The sequence below is a fragment of the Molothrus aeneus genome, chromosome 2 (genome assembly GCF_037042795.1).
Source record: "Molothrus aeneus isolate 106 chromosome 2, BPBGC_Maene_1.0, whole genome shotgun sequence".
Lineage (NCBI taxonomy): Eukaryota > Metazoa > Chordata > Aves > Passeriformes > Icteridae > Molothrus > Molothrus aeneus.
Window position 1 is genome coordinate 24,462,174 of NC_089647.1, and position 23,495 is coordinate 24,485,668.

At 46.6% G+C, this 23,495-nt stretch overlaps 1 protein-coding gene across 2 annotated transcripts in view; it reads right to left on the bottom strand.

Moving 5' to 3' along the window:
• Nucleotides 1-5,104: 5,104 nt before the first annotated feature.
• The window catches only part of IGSF11 (immunoglobulin superfamily member 11), a 105,224-nt gene continuing 86,833 nt past the window's right edge, over nt 5,105-23,495 (bottom strand). For both annotated transcript variants that reach the window (XM_066572104.1, XM_066572105.1), the window contains exons 2-7: nt 12,404-12,567; nt 11,018-11,225; nt 10,063-10,218; nt 8,920-9,042; nt 8,539-8,689; nt 5,105-7,900 (exon numbers count right to left, since the gene is read on the bottom strand). In XM_066572104.1, the coding sequence (XP_066428201.1) occupies nt 7,450-7,900; nt 8,539-8,689; nt 8,920-9,042; nt 10,063-10,218; nt 11,018-11,225; nt 12,404-12,567 (1,253 nt within the window). In that variant the 3' untranslated portion in view covers nt 5,105-7,449. The remainder of the gene's footprint in view (nt 7,901-8,538; nt 8,690-8,919; nt 9,043-10,062; nt 10,219-11,017; nt 11,226-12,403; nt 12,568-23,495) is intronic.

A 23,495-nucleotide genomic window follows, 5' to 3' on the forward strand; every position in this document is an offset into this window, starting at 1 on the left:
TAATGAGCAGGGATATGGTTGCTGGTTTCACAAGGACAGTAAATCCTTGAATCCCCAGAGCTGGCTGACAGGGATATAAAAGTTAGTTTGCAGTGGTTCTTCCACTGGGTACTCTCCTAAGTTCTGAAGCATGGCCCCAGTGTGAAGGAGCTAGAAAAGTCAGCCAGGCAGCTCTTCTCAGCCTCAGCAGGGCAGCAGGACAAATTTAAGCCAGCTGTGAGCCTCTAAGAAGCCAGTTGCACTGGTGTATTCAGTAAAATGTGGGGGCAGCAGCTCTTTACACTGTGCCCCATCTGTTCCCTGGCACTGCCCCAGCACCAGCCCGTTCCCGTGCCTTTGAACCACGGACCATCATAACAAGAGCAGGAGCTGGGAAGCTAAAGGCAGGCTGTGCTCAAGACCATTTGCTCCTGGGACACAAAGTACTCAAGCCTCTTCATCCCAGCATAGCAGGTACCGCAGTAGTGAGAGCATATCCTGAGAGACAATCGCAGGAGAAAAAAGGAAGAGGTGTTCATACTCCAGGGGCAGAGCACTTTATTCTTTGCAGGATCACAGGGGGGAAAAGCCCGCCCGGGCGCTGGAAGGAGGTGCAGCCATGTGCAGGCGAACTCAGCAGCGAACGGGAGTGGCTGAAGTTCTGCATCCTTCCAGAGGATGTCAGCGTAGAGCCACCAAAAAAGGCGATCTTTGTGACCCAAATCCGGCGGCGGTGAGGGAATTAGAATGTGCAGCCGCTCTGCGGACATCGCCCCGAAGCTCCCCGCCTGCTTTCCCAGAAGTAACCAACTTTCCCTGGCCAGTGTGCAACTGGTGGAATGACGGCAGGAGCGGCGGAAGGCACCGCGATTTGGGAGCTACGCAACAGGTTATCCCGGGAAACAAACGGGATGCGTGCCCTGGGTGACTGGGCTGAGCAAGAGCATGGGGAGTTCTCACCCTTTACCGTCGTGCTTCGACCTCCGGCCGTGTCCCCGAGCGTGGGTGAGCAAGTGGAGGATGCATTCACACCCCAGGAAGATGGGCAAACAAAACTGTGGAGATTGTGTTCGCAGATAGCAGGAACAGACTGCAGTCTGCAGCTATTGAGCTGTGCCCCCTGGAGAGAGCTGGTGGGAGATCTGTGTGCTTGTTCACCTATTACTGTTGTTTGTGTCACCAAAAGTTAGTCTTTGATTTTATACAAATTAGTCCCAGCAGAAAACCACAGCCAAAAGAGCTGCTTTCTGTCCATGGCACATTTCTGTAATAGCTTCTATCCCTAAGAGTCTTAATTTTGAGGGTCTAAAGTCACACTGGATTTTCTATGGAGCTAATTCCAGCCCCTGCTGCCTTTGGTCCTTCATGTGGAGCACAGGGGCAAATGTGCCACAAGCCTCAATCTAAGAAGAGGGTAGAGGATCCCAGATGGAAAGGCTGTACCAGTGATGTCAAGCATTAAAAAAGTCTCTGGGCCATTCTGCAACCTTAGAAACTGCCACACTTAAAGAGTGCTGCTGCAACCCAGTTCTCACACCTTTTCCCTGTCTGAAATGTCCACATGGACAACAACCTGGTAATTGCTTGCCAGAGGGTCTTGTGATCATTCAAGAAAAATTAGCTACCTGAGAGAAATTCTGCAGATATTGATAGCATCCAGGAAGGCAGACTCTACCAAACATAGTGGGTTTAAATACAAGCAAGAAACTACAGAGCCTCTGGGCTTTACTGTGTCCAGTCCCTGAGCCAATGTTTCTCTTTGAGCATGTACCACATCAGTTTTCCCATTAAAGCGTATTGACTGGAAGCAAGTCATCATCCCTTCCCAAGTATGATTTAATAAGTCCAAATCCAGGACCTGACCCAGGCTACATCCACTGCTAAAGCATCACTTGCCAGCCAACCACGCAAGCTGCGTCTTAATCTCTCTTCTTTACTGCGGTTTCTTTTCTGGGGTTGGGAGTTTTTTGCTTGTTTTTGCATGGATAGATTAAAATTCCTGCCAACCCAGTTTCTCATTCAAACATGCTACAGAGTAAGTGGGAGGAAGAAGGAAATCAGGAACAAACAACAAGCAGAAAATGGCATTAGAAGGCTTAGTGAGGAGTCTGATCCTCAGCCATGCACACTGCCCCATTCCTGCACATCAGCAGTGCTCTCTACTACAGGGAAAGGAAAAGTGCTTTTTTAGCTGTCGTTGTCCATGGAAACACATCAAAGAAAATATGCCAGAGCTCTAGAGTCAGGAAGTCTCAAGACTACCAAGTTTCTCCTCCTTAAAAAACAGCATTCACGTGTCCAAAGCTCTCCCACTCCCCCTCCATGGCTGTGTAGGTGACCTAAGGAAACCTTTCTCTGTGCTGTCCACCAGCCAACAAGAGCTCTGAGCTAGTGCCAAGGCTCAGAAAATGCCTTGCATGTGCCCTCCCTTGCTTAGGAGGTCACAGACCTGGTAATTCTCAGTAGCATCCTCCAGGCACATGCGATGCACAGAGGCAGACATGGAGGAAAGCAATGTGAAGAAAAAGAGCCACAGCATTTCACTCTCTCTGCATTCAAGGCTTGCTTTGTCCCTGATGTCCATCTACTCCCCAGCCAAGAAGAGGCATGACTCAGTGAGCTCAGTGACACCGCATTCCCTCTCTCAACACCCATATTCCTGATCCTCACCAGCACCTCTTGCCTTTCTCATGGCAAGAGCAGACCTGTAACAAGGGCATAGTGGGTGAGCACTGCTTTGCTGGCATCAGGAAAACAAGCTGCAGGCAGAATAGCCAGCAGCCCTTGGAAAAAGCACAGAAAGAGAGGCAATTCAGTCATGGAGAAACCTGACAACAGCTCTGCTCCAGGTCTCTGTTGAACAGAGGTCATGAGTTAACGTAAGCGCTTGGGTTTGCTCAGAAGTGAACTTGTGAAAGGCATGTACTTCCTCAGTCTTCCACGAGCTAGAAATGTTCAAGACCATCATAAGAGAATCTGCTGAACCATTTTGGGTTCACCTGGTGCTGGCAGACACATGCACAGATTCATCCACCTGCTCACAAACCTGGTGCCATGGCTGTGAAGATCCGGGTTAGAGTGCAGACACAGAGAGACACTTGCATGCCTGAAGTGAATGAGGTTGGGATGCCAAATGTTGCTTTCAAGAAAAATCCAGTAACCTGCAAGAGCTTACCAGTGTACTTGATGAAACCATGATAATCATGAACATTCCTCCAATATAAAAATATCTGTTTGATTTCCTCTGCCCAGTACCATCAATCACCCAGTTACCTCCTGGGTGTCATCTGAGGCTACCCTGATTTGATGTCTTCTTAATGAGGGCCTAAGAAGAAAGACTGATGTCCTGAGCATCCCCCATCCTCATAGGGAAACCAGGCAGTTTTGGACAGGATACCATCTGTTCGACTGGTTTCCGCTGGAAACTCATCTGTGTTTCAGCAAGAGTGTGTTGAAGTGCATGCATCTGAATAATTTTAATTTTTTTTTAGTTCAGATGAATCAGCAGATATGAGTCCAAAAGCTGCGTAAGTTAAAAAAAACTTCTGGCAGTCTGCAGACCAGTTTTCCCAAATATTTTTAACTGAGCTCTCATCTACACCAGCCTCTAAAAAGATATCCACTTCTAAAGTGTGAAGCATCCTCTCATGGTTATTTCTGTCTCAGCACTCAAAAGTACAGTTAATCCTTGTTTCAGAACAAGTACCTCTCTGATATTCTTTGGTAGAAGGTGACATAGCCATAGGTACCAACATTTAAAGTAACATCCATGGTATGTGATGGACAATCCCTATGGCACATCTGGAACTGAAGGCTGTCAGCAAACTCAACCATTTCAATAGTGACTTTCACTTACTGCTGCAATAGCTTGAACCTCTTTTTGACTTTTAGTGATAAATTAAAACTCTGGAGCACTATCAAGTTATCTAACTGGTATTGTTTTCTTCAGTTATTTGTGTTGCAGCAACACTTCACTAGGCACAATTTACAAGTTAAAACTCCAGTATTCCAGGTGCTGCACAAACCTAGCAAACCATCCTGCATCCTAGGAAATCCTGCTCTGGATGAATGAGACATGCAGAAGGATGATGTGAGGAGCAAACCAGTGGCAAGGGATGGATAGTATAGCAGAATACTGACAGGGCTATCATGGGAATAAAATGTGAAGATGCTATTAATGTCACATCAAGATTGCACAATCAAAAGGTGATAAATGGAAACATTAAGATTCCTATGACAACTTCCTGAAAATGGCAATGCAGCTGTCTTATTTACAGTAAGGTCTATAGCTGAAAACACATTTACAAGAGCATTTGGAAGTAGGTTTTGAAAAATACCCAGGAATGAGAACATGATGCATGTGCAGCAGGGCTGAGTTACCACTGCTGTTGGATCTGCAGGTTTCTGGTTTTAATAATCACTCTCAGAATATCTGTGAGATTGTAGAGAAGGAATAGGGAAAATGAAACATGGAGAGAAAAATGCAAAATCCCTGACAAAACATCAGGTTGCCCTAACTAGTTACAACCTTCTGGTAGCAGCTGTTGATACAGTCTAAGAAGTGTATTCTTTGCAGTCCCCTAATGCTCTGAGAGTGTGAATGCTCAGACACTGAAACTTCACATGCTCTGTCTATGGGGATCAGCACTTCTGTTTATTTCCTAATATTTTCCCCCATCAAACTTATTCAAATGCCCAAGAAAATCAGTGACTGCCTTAGATTTTGAATCTGGGATAAACATGCCATGGTTTTGATTGGAAAACCAATACAAGAGCAAAATTTGGCAATTATAAAAAATATTTTCCCACATCACTCAAAGCAGCATAGGGTGTCCCCTGCCAAAAGACAGAAAATAAAACTCACCTTTGTCTAGAGAAGTAGCGACCTTGCAAGCCTGGGAAATTGTACATTCAAGGGCAACGTGTCAGACTATTATGAATGAGAAAAACATGGCTCTAGTACCAGAGCTCACTACCAAATAGGCTGGCCTAATAACATTCAGCTCTCGGTTGCATGGTCACTGCCTACTGCCAGTCACATCAAGGAGAAGTACTAATGGCCAAAGTCATTGTAGTTACAGAATTAGCTAGGAGGAAGAAAAAAGCAGCAGCAGGCAGGCAGAAATCCTTTTTTTATATGAATAAAATTTTATTGAATTTTATACAATTAGAAAGAACAAAGAAAGAGGAGCAAACAGTCTTATGGAGGGTAGGAACCAGAAGAGCTTTCCCAGTAGAGGAGGGCACCTGCTGAGGGCAGTGTTCCTGTAAATGTCACACAGGGGTTGTTACAAAAGCAGAGAGAATGTGTCTGGGCTTTTCTTTGATTGTTTTGGGTTTTTTCCTTCCCCCATTAGGGTTTCTAAAGCCACTCTTCTTCCCCCATCAATCCTACCACCCAGCAGCAAAGAGAGCAGACAGGCAGGAGGAAACAGGACTGCACCAGTGAAATGTGTGAACACACAGTAACCACCTGGGGGTCTTGCACACATTCTGGATGCAGTGCTGTAGAGGGGTAAAGAAGGGATTTTGGATTTTTCATCTCCTTTTTCTTTCATTTTTCCTTTTTTTTATTTTAAGAAAAGAAGGCACAAAATCTCAGCCAAGCTTCAAACCTAGTGCTGCTTGGGAGCTCCCAGTCTCCCAAAAAGCCACTGTGTCCACGTGGGAACCCAGCCCTCACCTCTCCCTCCTCTTCCTCAGAGTCTGTGCTTGCATTTGTACTACTCAGGTAGAAGGCCCTGCCCAAGGTTTGTGCACTGCTAGGGAAAGTAAAGCCGTGCTGGGACAAGGAAAGTGGGGATGAGGAAGAGTCTGTTGGCTTAAACAGACCCTTTTCCAATGTGAGAACTATGGAAGTCACCTGTGACTCCCCACATTGCTTTTCCAAGAGCAGACCTGGGAGGGCTCTGGTGCTTTTTTGAGGTGATTGCTGCCTTTGCCTGTGCAAGGCTTGGTGTTATGCAGGAGGGCCAAAACACCTATTCAGGCGTGGCCTCTTTGAACCAGTGCTCTCTAGGAGAGGAAATCCCAGCCCTCAGTCCAGCCCTCCAAATGGCATCAGATTCCTTCAGAGGTTTCAACTCTTGGCTTTGATTAAGGCTATTTAGTTGCAATAGAAAAAAGTAGAGGTGCCAGCCACAACCACCTGCCGGGCTGCAAGGAGATGGCAGGGCCACTGGCAGATGCCACCAGTACCCAGTCCCAGGACGTTGAGGGAAGTGGGGGAGGCAGAGAGATAGTGTGTTGGCTTTCATTAAGCCTCTGCATTCTAAAGCAGGAAACAAATCCTGCTAACATGTCTGTGCACGTGGGAGAGCAAGAATGAAAACTCTGATGCCTCTCTGTGAAGGCTTCAAGCCCTGCCATGCTGCTCAGCCCTGCATAGCCTGATGAATAAAATCCACCATGCAAACATCAAAGTTGTGGGGTTTGAAGTCACTTGCCCCAAATCAGAGCAGCCTAGGAGCAACAGATGCCTCATGAACCTGCCTGGTGCTCCATCACACCACCCTGCTTCTCTCTGCCTCCTGAATAATCCCAGCAACACCCCAAGAAAAAGAAAAAAGAGATCCAAGCCCTAGAGCAGCAGCAGCAGCAGCAACAGCAGCAGCAGCAGTGGTGCAGCCTTGCCCTGCACCAAGTGTCTCAGGGAAAGATGCTCAGACGGCTGCATCCTCCACAGCTATAAACAGGGCTCTGGTGGCACTCCAACCTAGTGCAGGAGAAACACCCAGTCTGAGGATCTGCTTGTGTATGTGTGTGTGTGTGCCTGTGTGTCTCTGTGTGTGCTGAGGTGGGGGGAAGAACTGCAAAAAATAAAGACAAATGCTTCCTGGCCCACACCCTCACCCAACCATCCCCTTGCCTGGGCTGGTGGCTGTGCCTTCATCTCGCCCTTCCAGCCTGTTCCATGCTTCCCCACAACCAGCCCCAGTGCACAGTACTCCCTAATCCAACAGTGGAGCCAAGGCCATGGGAAGCTGGGGCTGCGCAGCCTTCCCTGCCCCAACACAGGTCATCATCCTCTTGGAAACAAAACAGCAACAACAATGGAAAAAAAATAATATATATATATATCTCCCCAACCTCCCTGAAAGACCCAAATGGATGGAATCAGTCCCCAACAAAACCAACAGGAAATAAAAGCAAAAGTTCCCCCCAGGGTCAGGCCCCAGTGCATGTCCCAGCTGGGGCCCAGCAGCCCGGGAGCACGTCCCGACCTCCCTGCTCCTCTGGCCTTGGCACATCTGCGGCGTCCATTGGCACGAGGAGCTCCAGCAGCTGGGGGGAAAGTGGCTGGGCCAGGGCTGTCCCACCAGCTGGCAGCAGCCTCGAGAGGGGAGGGCAGGTGGAGAGGGAAGTGTGTGACCCCCCTACTGCCTCGCTGCCTTTCAGGAAGGAGGAGGGTCTCTTCGCCCCACCGGGGATGAGAGGCCCCTTGCTCAGCTCTCAGCCACGCACACGGTCCTACACCAGGGAGCCAGCCCGGCTCTGGGCGGGCACCATGACGGGCACAGCCCCGATGCGCTCCAGTGTGGCCTGGCTGACTGCATAGGAACGGGTGTGCGGCAGCCGTGGCTTCCTGCTGACCGAGCCATTGCTCCGGATCACCTCCTGAGGCGATGGCGCCGTGCTGGCCGTCACCACCAGTGTCTTAGGGGGAGCCGGGGACGGGTGGCCACCATTGGCATAGACGGGGCGGGCACTCGTGCTCCCTGAGCGGGAGAAGGGGGGCTGGTGAGCATCGTTGCTGTTGCTGAAGCGGGTGAAGGAGTCTGTGGCGTGGTTGGCTTTGGGGTCGTTCCAGTAGCGGCTGTTGTAGGTGTTGGAGGAGGTGAGGGTGTCGTTCTCTGATGAGGACGCATCAGCGTGGAACGTCTTTGTGGCAGAGGAGCATTTGGGTGGCAGTTCATCCTCTCTGGGAAGAAGAAGGTGTGAGGGCATATGGAGGACACTGGCCCACTTGTCCAACACCCCCACCCCATTAACTACCATGCTGGGGTCATTGATCCAAGGAGAAGGACAGCACCAATGTGAATCAGCATTGCTCCTTGGCCTGTTCACTCGTCCTTCTCTGCAGGACCTACCTATGTGTAGGTCCTGTGTGCTCCCGGTGCCAAATTTGCCACTGAGGCAAATGACCCATGCTCAAAGAAAGTCAGGTAGTGCCAGACAGTGATAGCTGTGACTGTAACCTCTGTGACCAGAGAATATCACAGCTGTATCTCCAAAGCTTTTTAGCTATCACTGCTGGCAGTGATGGCACTATCTGGCATTGTGGGTCAGAATTCCCACTGCATCACTCTCCTACAGAGCTAACAACATGAAGTCCCATCCCTCTTGCTGGCAGAAGGATTAAAGACATTAAAGGCAATACTGAAAAGAAAATGTATTGTTACCATTTTTCATTTTCTCCCTCCATTTTCTGGATATATTTGGACATCTGACCTGGGGGAACACACCCAGGATTAACAAAAATGAGGTTTCCAATTTCACTCCTGTCAGCTATAGCTTTTTCTTGGAGGTCCCCCATTACCAGCTTTCCCTGACCCTTACCTTATCTCATTGGGAATTTCCTCCTCTTCTTCTTCTTTGTGTTTATTTTTCCAGTAGAACAGTGCTACTGCCACCAAAACAATGCAAACAACGAGCACAACGGCACCTGTGGCCACCGCTCCTGCAATCAGGCCGATACTCCGTGGGTGAGCTGTGGAGATGATTGAACAGAGCATGAAGAAGAAATCAGGAATGGGCTGTGGCCATCTGTAAGCACATGAAACTGCGTGGCTTGGGAGGGGAGAGAGGCAATGTTCCCATTCCAGGGCATGATTGTCTTCTGATAGAGAAGCAAGTGGTGGCTCACAGGAAACATGGTTACACACCTTACTGTCACAAGACAGAAACAGGTGGCCAAGCCTCCCCTGGAAAAATACTTACGTGCAATGACTTGCAGGTCCAGAAGGCAAGTGCTGGTTCCAATGGCATTTGAAGCCACACATTGGTAAAGACCTGAGGACACAGTGCTGATATTTCGGAGAGTGACAGTGCCCTGGACTTGGTCTAGTCAGAGAGAAAAGAAGGATTTAAATCCCTCCCCCGCTTGAGGAAAACCATGAAAAGGCAAAGCCAGCAAATAGAGAATTTTGGTGTGAGACTATTAAGAGAGAAATAAAGTAGGAAATAACCTTTAGATGGAAGCATTGTGCGTGCACATACACACACGGAGACAAGATTAGGCCTTAAGGAGCTTACACTACATGTTTCTTTCTCTTCTTATAGAGGAATTTCTGCAGATAAATGCTTGGGACTCTCAGCATTGTGTAAGAACGGGGAAGAAAGAGATGCAAAATTACCTATACCCAGATCTACTTGTTGAATTCAGTCTTGCTCTGCAGAACCACTACTCTCCCATCTCTGGGCTCCCCATCTCCTGCTCTGCCAATATTCCTCATTCCTGAATTATATGAAACTGAAAGGTGGCATATTCTTAAAATACAGCAAGATACAGGGCAAAAGTACAGCTATCAGTGTTTGATCAGGACACCTAGGCTAAGAAAACCTAAGAGTGGGACTTGAGGCTTGGAAACACCAGTTTGATCAGAGCCCTGCTTCTCCATACATCTGAAAAGCAGCTCTGGCAGTAATTTATTGGAGAACTGTGACATCAGTTCCTCATGGAGAACTGTGAGAAGCTGGCTGTATTTTCCCAGGATGATTCTGCCTCTCTTTTCCCTGCTTCCATTCTATAAGTCTTTCATTTGGTTTAAAATGCAGGTGGGTTGGCAGCTGAAATTTCCAGCCACATGCCAACATCTAGAAATCACTCTCTCTCTCTTCTATTTGACCCAATCCTTGTTTTTCAATGAGGAACATGTTTCTGGACCCGAAAAACCCACAAAAATTGAAGTGGCCTCTGGAGGGTACCCCATCCACTGTGGGCTTTAGGAATCTTTGTTCCAATAAAGGGACCTTGCAAATGATGGCAGATGCTCAATGAGCCATGCCACCTCTGGCAGCTCAGACAAGGGACAGCCCAGGCTGCCACCTCAGAAATAAGAGGATAATCAACAGAATGAGCACCTTGTGTGGCAGTTGGGGGCAACTTGGGGACATTGTCCAGTTTCTCCCAGAGGTATGTTGGCCGGGGGATGCCTTCTTCCGAGCTGCAGGTCAGTGTGATATCGCTGCCCACGTCCAGGGACCCCTGGATTCGGCAAAGCGGGGCAGAAGGAGGAACTGCGAGAGAAGAGGGGAAGGTGATAGCAAATCAGGAAATGTGACCAAACAGTGGAATGCAGGCTCACTCTGGACATGTGCTGCTGGGGAAAGCAAGGACAGTGGCATGAGCTGTCAAGCGGGCAAGAAGGAGGCAGCAGACAAGAACTCATTATGGTTTGGGGGGGAGACAATTCACACAAAGATTCCTGACCCACCAGCCCATCAGGGTTACAGATGACTGCTGACTTTCACAGGACTCAGTTCATTTAGATCCCTCCCTTGAAAAAAAGGTGAATATTTCTGTCTTTGAGATAGCAAGGGTGGTGAAAGTTAACAGAACTATAGACAAATTTACTGTGATTGGGTTTTGCTTTCATATCCCTATAATGGCATGCACTTTGGAGTATTTAGCATCAATTGGAGCACCTAGAACTAACAGTTTTCATGGAAAGGAAGCAAAGATATAAAGTCATTCTGTCCTCCTGTTGCTATGCACCAAACCCCTTAAGCTCCATTCAGCCCTCTGGGATACCCTCGTACTTCATTCCTGCTACTTTGCAACTCCATATCACAATACCACCACAAAAACTTTCTCTCCACCACATTTTAAAACTTCATTACACACTGCCTGCATATGAAGTCTATGTGCCCTACAAACTCTCACAGTATCCACAAGGCAGCCCATTTCTCACCACAGGTTGTCTGTGGGTTCAAAGGCACACAGTACCATGTTGCTCATGATGCAGTGTCATGCACAGAGGTCCCCTTGTCCCTGCCCCACTCCCCCCTCCCCACCCCATAATACCAATAAACACACCCAAGACAGTAAGTCCAATGACTCCAATATTCCTGACGCCTCGGTCGGGAAGATTGTTGACCAAACACTGGTAGGTGCCAGTATCCGACAGCTGAGTGTTGTTGATGAAGATGGAGGCACTGGTGGTTGGCATTGTCACAGCAAACCCCACTCGCCCATAGAACTGGGGTGCACCACCAAAGATCTGACCCCCTTGGTAGAGAATAACCTGGAAAAGAAAGGAAGGCTCAAACAACACTCTGCAGGAGCTGAGCAAGGAGGAAGAACAGCAAGCAAAACATGGGCTTCCAAAGCCAAAAGGACCAGTTACTAAAAGGTCTCTGAATAAGCAAACCTCATTATACATCCTAGCAATGGTGTTTTTTCCAAAACAGGAACACACTCTATAGCCCATTTTATGTCGATAAAAATGTTCACAAAGGTAACAGACCAGAAAGATACCCAAATCTTCTGGTGTAGCTGGATTGGCAATACCAGCCTCCTTCATATGATAGTCATTACCTGCCTGGACAGGATCAATGTACAGAAGCAGAGGCTCTCTGCAGGTCACTGAATACTTTGAAGGAAAACATCTGTGGATAGTATCATTTTGAGTCTCCATCAGTAAGATCCTGCCATGATTTGACACTGCTTACTGAAGATCTTTGGGATGAGCTGAATGACAGGCAGTGCAACCTTTGAACCTGCACAGCCTCTGCCAGTCAGACTGCGCTCAGACCAAGTCCCTGAGGAGCAAGTATTCTTCAGTGCAGGTTCTCACACTGAATACAAAATGTGATCAGGGCAGTGTGACCCAAGAGGCATTTCAGAGAAATGGCATTCTTCTGTTGTCAGAGTATGTGGGCAAAAAACAGGCCAGCATATCTCAGGTTATGATTCGTGTGCCCACCATTATATACTCTCATTTGCTAGTATTCATATGAATGCACTTGCAAAAGCTACAGGCAGTGAAAAAATAAGAAGGGAAGTAAAAGGGACAATGAGTCTATGAGAAGTTATGTGTTAGAGGACATTTTACATAGATTTCACAAGTTAAAGCTGCAGCTACTCCCAGGCCCTCCAAATTCCACATCCAGTGCACCAAAACCTGGATTACATTTCCTGTGCTCTTTTGAACACACAAACCACCAGGGGCCCAGGGCAGCAAAACAGTATCACGTACACTTGCCCCAGCTGCACATCCGGACAAGGACACAATGTGCATCTGTTAACAAAACATTGAAGAAAACAGATTCATGTGATACCCAGAGAGCACGTTCAGCAGTGAAGGGACAATGAAGTTCTGGGACCACCGTGGACTCAGCATTGTAGAGGGCCTACATCCAGAATATGGTGGGGAACAGGAAAGCCCCAAGGAAGTACCTGCTCCTGTCAGAAAAGGCCTACCTGTTGAGGCTGGTTGGCGTTGGAAAGAGGAATGACCATCCAGATGACATTAAGGTTAGTGAGAGCAGCGTTAGTGGTGAAGGTGCAGGGCAAAACTGCTGTCTGGCCTCGGGCAACCTGGATACTCCCTGAACTGACTGACACCTCCAGGGGACACACCAGACCTGGAAAGAGAGGGACACACAAGTCAAGCATTTTAGGAGAAGGACACAGGTCAAAGCACTGCAGATGGTCCCATACACTTGCAGGTCACAACACAGTATCCCATTCCTACACAGCTGTACCATACTATATCAGTCTAAAAGGAATTATTTTCCTTCCTCATAGATCACTCTGCTCTCATGCAGACATTTTTTTACAGACAAATGTAGATATGTGGTCCTTTTAAATGTGGGCACTCTAGTTTCAGAGCCTCTGAGAACAGCAGTGATTTTTTTTGGCAACAGGTAAAGGGTTATAAGAACAACCAAGTTGTCTCTAAGAGAAAGAGATATGTTTTCAAACCCATGACTCTTAGTGATACCCAACACCAGGGAATGAGAAAAAGAAACTGTAATATTAACCAAGAAACACAGTTCTCCTCCCACTTCTATGCCTCATAAAGTACAGCAAGACCAGAAGCATTTTAACAATATTTTTGATTTAAAGGGTTAAAAGTTGAAATATTTTCCAGTCCAATCATTTCTATTTAGGTGATGAAAAGTTACTATTGCTACTGGAGGATCTCATCAAATCTCATTTATTTTCCACCATTCACTTCTTTGCATTCCACATAGACTGCACAAAGATGAAAGCCTGATAAGCCCCAGCTTCCCAGTACAGCAGCTCAAGGCTGCCATTTTAAGACTCAAGTCACACAGGGAAATACCTCTGTTCCTACCACCAAAATCTTGTCAAATGAAACTAACCAAGGGGTCTCCACCATCACTTTAAGTAGCACTAAAATGCTTTAAACCATTTTTCTCCACAAAGTCAAAATACTGACTACAAAAAGCTATGTCTCTCTATGACAGCTCACCATTTTTTTGTTCAAAGCATATGGGAGGGTGCTGGAGAAGAAGGTAAGGAGTTTTCAAGCTCCAAGGCAGCAGCAGAATACTGCTAACATCCAGGTGCTGTCTGCAGACCACCCTATTCTCTTGATGAATCCAGGAAGGGCTGCCTGCAAAGTTTCTGTTTTCTGCCAAAAGACAGTGGTTTGCTGAAGGTGAAATGCTTCATGAGAAGAGTTTTCTATCTGAACTACCAAGATATCAAACAGGCTGATGTCTGAGGAAAAGGTGAGTGTCCCCACATGCTTGTCTGCTGAGATCCTTCCCAGACTGCCTAATGTAGGAGTGCAGCACCAGAGCCTGGAAGTGCTGAGCTTCAGACGCTACGAACACAAAGACTCTAGCACCTGAACAGCCTTCCATGTGTTCTGGTGTTTGAAGTGACTGCTCCAGAGTTGCACTACTCCAGGACTTGGCAAATACTCAGCTGCCTCTTCCAAACTTCCATTCCTCCATCCATATCTCCTACCTTTAAAAGCCCCACGTAGTTCAGGGAGGCTCAGAAATGCTTCAGAACACAGTCAGACAAAATTTCACTCTAACCTCTTCAAGTGAAGTTCACAAGTTTCTTACTTTGTGGGAAAAAAGCACCCCGAGTCTGACTTTCCTCATTGTCTTGGGACATACTTAAAAATATGGAATGTTTTGGAAACCCCTAGGGAAACAGATACTCTCCAGTGCTAACATCTCAGAGAATTAGGTGGCGGATAAGAAACAGCTGGTGGAAGCTTATTCCATCAATATCCTATGCAAGTCTGTCAGTAGCAAGCAGAAGTAAATAACTGGAAGAACCAGTAATAAGCATCACCTTTATCACAAGGCATCTGCCTTCCAGCTGTGTCTGAGGGCAACAGGCTGGGAATGGATTCGGACTCCTCATTTTCTTATGGCTGGCAAGGCAGTGGCAGTAGCCCAAAGCCCAGAAGTGATCCATGTCAACTTTGGAGATCTCTCTTGCTGAATGTGACTCCAACAAGGAATTGTCTTTTCTGCAGGCTGAAATTTGAAGGCTGTCTTGCCATGACTACTCATCCAGTCTAGCATCATGAATGTGCTAACCAGTGTGCAGGGAGTCACAATGATTTGAACATCTATTGGATTGACGTCTCTCTCCAACGTGGTGCAGGAAGTTCTTCTGTTGTGTTGAGTGTAGATTTAATGAGATCCTCTCCATGATAAGAAAAGAAACTACTCATTCAATTTGGAACAGCACTGTGTGTTTTTCAGCCTCATTCCTTATCCCTTCCACTTTCCCTTCCATAAAAAACTCACACATTCAAATCCTTGTCATTCAGAAAAAGTAATACTTAAGTGTGAGTGTTCCAATTTACTGGAAAAGTCAGACTTTGCAGTTTGCTTTGCAGGATTGGTTACATCAATCACTCAGTCATCAAGATGATGAGGTTTTCTAATCACCCTCTTCCTACTCCTAATATTTATTATTAGTTGATTGTAAACATCCTGCAGAATAATAAAAACACAAAAATAGAACATGCATAATTTATTCACTGTAAAAATACTTTTTGCTACATTTGAGAACTTCGCAATGTACTCATGAGCAATTTTAAAGATGAAAGAAAGCACATATTCACTTTTCCCTGCCAGTACCCCACTCTTATGCTGCAACACCCTACAGCCCACACTGTCTCCTTTTCCTTTCAAGGCACCACAGCATCCCTTTTAATTTGAATGTCATGGACCAGGGAAGCACAAAGGAGGAGCTGAGGTCTCCGTTCATTTCTCTTGTCAAGGGGAGCTGCTTTGAACCTGGCCTGCAAGATGAGCACCCCCCTACACACCCCACACTGTCCTATCTCTGCCTTGTTAAACCACCAGGCAAGCCAGGTCCTCAGGCTTGCCTTTACCTCAGGCAGCCCAGGGCATGCCAACTGCTCTTTGGCCCTTTTTTGGCTCTTTTGGTATACAAGGCAGGTGGCACTTAGGACTCATTTTGTTAAGATGAGTGGCACCTGCAGGGCTACAGCTGGGGAAAACACACACAGCCACTTCTGACAAGGAAGATTGAACAAGGCAGGAGGAAAGGTAGGCAAACTCCTCCTCCAGCAGCATGAACAGGGAGGTAGGGTCATGTGTTAGCACAGCACTGGGCAGGCTTTCCTTTCTCAGTGAGACAGCTGAAAGAGCAAAGACCAAACCCTCTTCAGAAGCTGCACCATCTCAAGACTACCAGAAAGTGTAACATTTACACATGCACTTGTCCATCCATGCAAGTATCTTTGTAACTGCATTCTTCCACACGTTTAACAGGCATGGCCAAAAACACAGATGGATGCACACAAAGTCACACACACTTAAAAACCTGTATGCCCAGGATGACACCTGCTAGGAAAACTCAACCAAATGATTATTCGTGTTTAAACATTTCAAAATTGGGCATTGCAAAAATGTGGGTTTGTATTAATGCAAGAGGAGGGAGGCAGAGGAGAGAGGGGAAAAGAGATTTCAAATTTAGCATATCTATTGGGATAAGGATTTTTCAATGCAGCCTAAGGAATGAGGACTTCAATTCCCTTGAGTAGATACAAATGCAAATATAGATATATGCACACACATACAGACTACTAAGTCAAATTACACATAAGAGGTCAGAAAAATCAAACAAAGGATGCTGTAAGAAGTCTCCTTCTGCAAAGTTACACAATCCAGGTATTTTCTAAGCATTCAGAAGTTTAATGACTTCAGAGAGACAAAGAATCGATCACCACCAAATCATCTCTCAGAATTGGATTACAATGGCCATTACACCCTCTCTTGTGACTGCAGTCTCCTCCTTACTTAGTAATTAAGCAGCCCTGTAAGCAGCATGCCCAGAGGATGAGCAGGGTACACCACTGTCAGCAGAAAGAGGAATGGGCCCTTCCTGTACATAGGACACTTTGATCTTGGCTTGATTCAGCAAACAGTGTTCTCCTTTGATCCTGAGGCAGCAAGCTCCCATCACTAATTAGAAGGGATGCTCCATTTTTCTGTCCCCTATCAGCAAACCAGTCAGCAGAAGAATGTTTTGGCTGCAGAGGCTCTTTCAGAATTTCTTCACATTTTTAGGCTCAAGTAATTATTCTGGCAACAGAGCTGATTCCATTTTTGATGGCTTGCTGCTGCTGCTGCTTTTCCAAGTAGCTGCTTTTCCAGCTCCCTCCCTGCTAAGCATGAAGGAGTCAATGTAGGTAATTTATACATCATGACACAAGCACATAGGACACAGTCCCACAGCACACATTTCCCTCCCAGGTGGGTGTAAGGAGGAGTCAGATGCTGCCACATTTTCTAGCTGCCCTAGAAGGGTTGCAAGTTTCACAGAGCTTTCAGAATATACCAGATACAGTGAAGCTGAAAGATAAATCTAAGCACTTTGACTCATTCTAAGTTGTAAAAAAATGTTCCCAGCTCCCAGTCACTGCCACACCTTTCTTCCAGAGATCACCAGCAGAATCAGCAGCTTTTGGCACTTGCTAACAGCAAACTCCTGATACCCAAAGGTAGAAACCAGAGTACAGGTTCGCTCTGCAGTGCTGGCAAGGCAGGGAAGCAAATGGCCAGGGGAGGAAGGAGGGAAGAAGGTGTGAAAGGGATGAAAGAAACCCTCAACTGTGTGCATTCTGCATCTCCAGACCCCAAGGGAAAATGTGCAGGAATGTGTGTCGCTGTGGGGAAAATGAGAATAAAGCTTCAAGCTGATTCAGCTTGCATCCAAAACCCAGGGAATGGCTGGAATGGCTCCTGCCTGTCCCAGCGCAATTAGCAATCCTGCTGCCACATGCTGGGGAAGATACCTTTGGCAGTATGACATTTTGGGTCCCTTGTTAGAGAGGCAAAGATGAGGTCACACAGAAGTTTGCAGAATAGGGTAGAAGCACACTGTTCCATCTGGCAACCGCAGGCAATGGAGGGAGAAACTGCAGAGCAGTCTTTTTCCTGAGATGAAAGGAAAAGACAAGTTGCTGTGCCTTTTGCCTGCCTCACATCTCTGAGTCTGGGACCAAAGCTACCCCCTGTGCTAAAGAAGAGAAATGTCTTCCACCCTGAATGAGCTGAGGTACACTGCCAAGCCAACACGCTGAGCAGCAGCAAAACCTACAGTCCAGGAAGGAGTGACTCACAGCAGGAGGGGACAGGAACAGAAGCAGGCAGTACACCTGCCACAGGACCTGCCTCTGCAGCAAACACTCAAAAGCCCCTGAAGGAGCCTGGCTTGCAGTTGCAAACACAGAAAACACTAAAGTCATCCAGCATGATGTGACAGCATCCAAACTGGCTGCTCAACAAGATGCTTGAATACCGGTCTTGCCCATTCTCACCAGGGACTGTGTATCCTGCTTCATTCTGGACGTGGTACACTTGCTAGTTCAGAGTCTATCTAACCAAACACAGTATTTACCCAGCCTAGTGTCTGGAGGCAGCTTGCAGTAGACTCCACCCTGCCTGAGGAACCAACATCACTAAGCACTGCAATGAAGCATAGATCTGAGTTTATGCCTAGCTAGACTATTTCCAGTTCATTAAGGAAATTCTACCATGGAAAAATTTCCAGGTCCAAAGTCATTCTGCAGGGCAGGTATCTGGGACAGATTCACACTGTCATAGTAGACTGCATCCTGGCTCCAAGGTGCCCTAGCACAAATTTTCCTGGGAAGGATGCTTGGTAGAAACCTCCATGGAACAATAATAGTGGGAGAAATAGAGTGAGGAAGGAAGGGCTCCAGCAAACAATAGCCCCGCTGCCAGCTCACAGCAAGAGGACAAAGTTTGCTCCAGACATTCATAGGGGGATTGCTTCTGTGCCCCAGTTCGAGGGCACATGTTATGCAAGTGGCTGACAGGTCTAGCAATAGGATAGTAACCTGTGGGAGACAATGGAACAGTGTATAAGGTAAAATAATTTCCAACATTTTCCTTCCTAATCTTTGCTGGCTCTGCAGGACAGACTGGAGGAAATAGCAGGAAAACCATCCCACCTAGCATGGTTTAGAGCAAGGTCTCTGTAAAACAAGTATTAAAACTATACTGATGCTAACTTTTCCTCTGAGATGTTTGTAGTGTTAGCATTCCTGTTAAATGCAGATCAATAGGCACCTTTATCCCTGGAGAAACCATCAGACACAGCTGGTGGTATCAAGTCATCCCATCAGCATAGAGCCTCCCAAGTGAAAAGATCCATTTTACACTAGTAAGAGTAATCTTGGGATTGCTGCCCAACCTGTATGATATGCAGGCTAGCAGACACTAATCCAGGGAGAAAACACAGTGTCAGAGTCTTGAAGTTGAGCCCTGCAGTGTTTCTTGCCAAGAACTGGACTAGCTGTTCAGTACCTCTGGAACTGTGCTGATCACACTGACCCTTCTTGCTTGCCATTTATAACCTGAACTAGACAGAAAACTAACAGGGGAAAATTCCTGCTGACCCACTCCACTGTGGCCCCAGGTGCTGACTGGTGAGCAGCAGTCACTACCACCCCTGCCATCTTCTCTTTTGGAAATAAGTCTTTCTCTGCAGGCTAGCTGGGAGGAAGATTTCAAGCAACTGACTGATTGGGATGACATAGAGCATATCTCCCTGTGCTGACCTCCCCAATCTGCAGCCATAGACAGGATGAAGAATGGACCAAAATAAAAATGGCAGAAAAGCTTTCAGCTGCACATACTTCCAGAATTGTGTCTGTTCCCTTCCATGTCCTTGTCAGAGGAGCTGGATTAGCTCGTGCAGAGGTGGGAAAGGGGCTCTCATGACATACTGAGGAATTTGATTCTTTCCCTGTTTCTGGCACAGACCCCCTGGATCCTGCTGAGCAAGCTAGACAACTTCAGGTATCTTCAGAGGGTCCCCATTAGTGTGAGATCCTCATGTGCTCAGGTTTAGACCTCAAGAGTTTGATTTGCTGAACTGCTGAGTACTCGAACCTACTAGGGGAATCAAGAGGGGCTATGCTCTCCAGGTAGCAGAGTTCATGTGATGCTAAGCTCCCTGAGCACCTGAACTGTGCTTTTCCAATAGATCTTAATGCTTCTGTTTAATTAATCACAGACTTGAAATGCAGAAGTTTTTGAACAGTGAGAAGAATATAGTGATAGAGCAGCTTGTTGGCATGTGCTCAGTGGGAACAAGAACTCAAATCTGGTTTAGAGACGCAGCCTCCATGGGGCCAATGACTCAAATGCTCCTCCCCAGTCCTGGATTCCTGCTGTGATCCCAGTACAGGCTTCTCTTATGTACTTCTATCAAGCCTTGCTGAAGCTGCCAGGAGAGCTGCCACCTTTGCAGCTCCAGCAAGCTGGGATGGATGCCTTGCATCTATCTCTGCTGCCTTGTATGCAATATGTGTGCAAGTTAGAGGCAGAAAAACAACTGCATTGTATTATAGCAAGATTATAAAAATACAAAGGAACATTGAGAGGAACAAAAATAGCGTCTACAATGACATTAGCTAGGATGAAACTAATCAATGGCTGTGCACAGGGCATGCGTTAATCCCCTTTCCATGGTGTAGTGTTGCACTATTAAGTACATTATGGGAAGTTTAACACTTCCCCCAGATGCATGTGGCACTGGCTGGAAACAGAAACTGCTGCCATCTGAGCTGGCAGTCCTTGAATTCACAGCATTTGCAGAGGACTCAAGGAGCAGCTGCACTTCAGAGGTTGGGGGTTTTTTGCTGTAGCAGATGAGCAAGGCCAGAGGGGACTCAGGGGGCAACAGGAACTCAAGAGCTCACTCATTTTTCCCCTAAATTGAGAGTGGAGGGGTGGGTAAGGCTAATTCAGCCCACTCTGTAGGACCATTTGGTGTCAATTTTGTCCATCCCTGGCTGTGTTTAGAATCAGAGTCATCAATGACTCGTACCCTGGGACTCAGGTGGGCAAATCAGGAGCAGGCAGTCTGTCTACAGAAGACAGCTGAAGGCCACACAAGGCAGGATACCCAAGGTACAAACAGAGTGGTGCATCCTTGCAACAGGATGCCAGTCATTTCCCTCTCCTCAGGTCCTTCAAAGATGCCTGAAACACTATTATCCAAATAGCAGGCACAGACAAGGAGGAAAGCAAGAGTTTAACTGAGCACATAAAGTTATTTCTCTATCCTTTGTCTTTTACAAAACAAAAACTGGAAAACACAGTTCCTTTTCCTTCATCCCCCTACTCCTGTGATAGATCAGCTCTGGGGAATCCTGCTGCAGTAACTTAAGATGTCATCCTCTGCTATTTGCCTTGTTGCTCAACACAAAGTTATTGCCCCAAAGCCAGCAAAAGCTGAAAAGAAGCAGTTCCTCTACCTCACAGCTAGGAATTAAGCAGCATAACCTGCTGAGGAAGGTGTGGGCACATTCTAAGTTCCTTTGCCGTAAGGGGGGGAAGCTGCATTGCAGACGCACTGTCCTGTTCTGCTCACTGCTACAGCAGAGGCATCATCCTACAGTAATGGATGTCTAGGAATGGGAACATTTTAAATGACCAGAGCCAGTTACTTTAGCTGAAGTGACTTGGGGATGAAAGCTTATCAAATGTTCCTATAAGTACATTTAAGGTAAGAAGCCCAGCTTGAGTTTGCAAAAAGCCTGCAGCAACAGCTCTGAGCTGCAGACTCACCCATTCATCTAGCTGGGATGCCAACATAAACCTCTCACATCCCTCCTCTTAATTATCTTACTGCTTGTCACAGCACATCAGAAATGAAAATTCACCTTTTACACAAAGATTGGTATCTATGTGTCCAGAAAGAGGGAAAATGCACGGAGCTGACTGAGAGCAGTGAAGGTACACATTGGCTTAATTTTCATGAAGCAGGTTGCAAAACCTCACTGAAGCCAGCTCTTAACATTTGGGAAGCTCCACCATGGGCAGCCCTTGTCCCTGAAAGCATCCTCAAGCATCCCTGTGGGTATTCTGTAACCACACCTGAGCCCACGCATGAAAACTACAGGTTGAGGCTGCATGGGATGAATTGAGAGCTGCATGTAACATGCTTACCCTAGAGTGGGCATCTAATTGGAGCTCTTGCCAGGCTCTAAAAGCAGAAATGGGCTTGAGTTCCCACCCTCCCTGATCCCATTTCTTTCCTGGTATTCTCCCAGCACAGCCCAGTCAGCAGAGATGTGTCACGCTGCGGATCAGTGCCAAGTGCAGGCACCAGCACGTGACGCTGCTGACACAGCAGCATTGTCTCCTTGTGGAGAAGGTATCCACTGGTGCCTCTACAAGAGAAATGGACCTGCTCCCAAGACTGGAGAACAGAGAATCAGGGTTAGGAACCTGAAATTAAAACAGGTCGGCAAAGCTTTACTAAGACACTCACTTCTATTTTCTGTTTGCCGAGACATAAAAAATACATTAACAGCCCAGCAGCTTTGTAAATGATTTATGGTCGAAAGAATAAATTTCTTCCTTCTCTCTTGGCTAAAAAAAAATACAAAAAAGATTGCAACAGTGATAAACTGCTTAATAAGGGAAAACAACTCAAGGTTTAAATATATGCAATGGTATATTGAGTGGGAAGGACAGAGCCCATAAGGAATAAGATTAAAGTCCAGTGAAGGGAGCTGGCACAGGGGAAGGCAGGATGAATGGGTGGGCAGGCTGGAATATATAACTCATGGGGTGGGGAAAGGCAGCAGCAGCAGACAACCATCCTTAGGTCAAACTCCAGTACAAGCATCCCAGCCTATGGTTCATCCAACTGCTTTTACCCAAAGCATCAAGAGCTATGTCCACCCTCCTCCAAAAGGAGGAAGAGCAGAAGGTGATGAACAAAAAAGGCACAGGGCTTGCCCTATTAAACACAGGCTGGGTGAAGATCCAGGATGCTGCATCTTGTCTCCCTCCCTGCAGACACCACTGACATCATCCTGGAGTCCTCAAGGAAGTTCCCTGCAAGGGTGGGGTTAAGCTGGGCAAGACCAAGTTCAGGTTGGAGAGAGGGGATGAGGACAGCTTCAGGAAGGAGAGCTTTAGGGACAGGAGTGTGGGGCTGCAGTAGTAGAATGAAAGATGGTATTGGGGCTTAGGAAGTTCAGAGGACTGTGGGCAGTGGGGTTTGAGGATTGGAAATAGTTTCCAAGAAATAGCTTTGCTTCTCCAAGCCAAATGCAGGGGAGCTCCTCCAAATGTCTCTTAGGGCCATCTCACCAGTCTTCCCCTGTTACTGAAATATTCCAGCATCATCATCACCCCATGGTTGCATATGCTAGCCTGTGGGGGATTATGGTGGGGTCACCTCTTAACAAAGGGGTGCCTAAGACCCAACAAAATAAAATTAAATATTTTAAAATATTTGAAAAATAAAATTTAAAATATTTTAATATATTAAAATAAAAGCAATCCCCAAGGAATCAACATCCCAAGCCCTTTCTGAGAGGAAAAGTTTTCATTAATAGACTGATCCCATTTTCCTTGAGGTCAGGAGGGACTGTCACCAGGGTGAGTATCAAATTCTTAAAGGATCTGGTCCAGAAAACCATAAGTTTTGGCTGAGCCCATGCCAACAAGTTGGCTATCTGCTTTCCACACCCATTTTGTGTCCTGTGTATGAAATGCTCTCAACCTGTGGAGTGCACAAGCTTTGCAAGTGGAAGGATACTTGGCCAAAGTTTGTTGCTCACCACAACTTTGAGCTGCCTTAACAGTTTTCCTGCTCTGTGACCTGACTGAGTCCTGCTTCACCAAAGCTGCCACCTGCATGGCCAGCAGGAGCCCATTTGGAGCCAGGGCTGCTCAACCAGACACTGATGCCTGGGTGCATTTGATATGTCCTAGAAATTCCACTAAAGGCAGGTAAGTCAGTGGAAATATATTTTTAAATATATGTTTAAAATTAGGCACATGTTTGAGTATCTTGCCAAACTGGGGTTTATAAAAAAACTCCTGTAGCTTGTTCATAGGTGAGAGAGCCTTTAAGGCTTAAGAATGTGGAAAATCACCATGAAACTTCCCTGTCTCCAAACAAGACTGATTAAAGCAAAGCAGTCGGATTGAAATTAGTTTACATGGGCATATTCAAAGACATTAGACTTCCATATCTTAAACTTCAT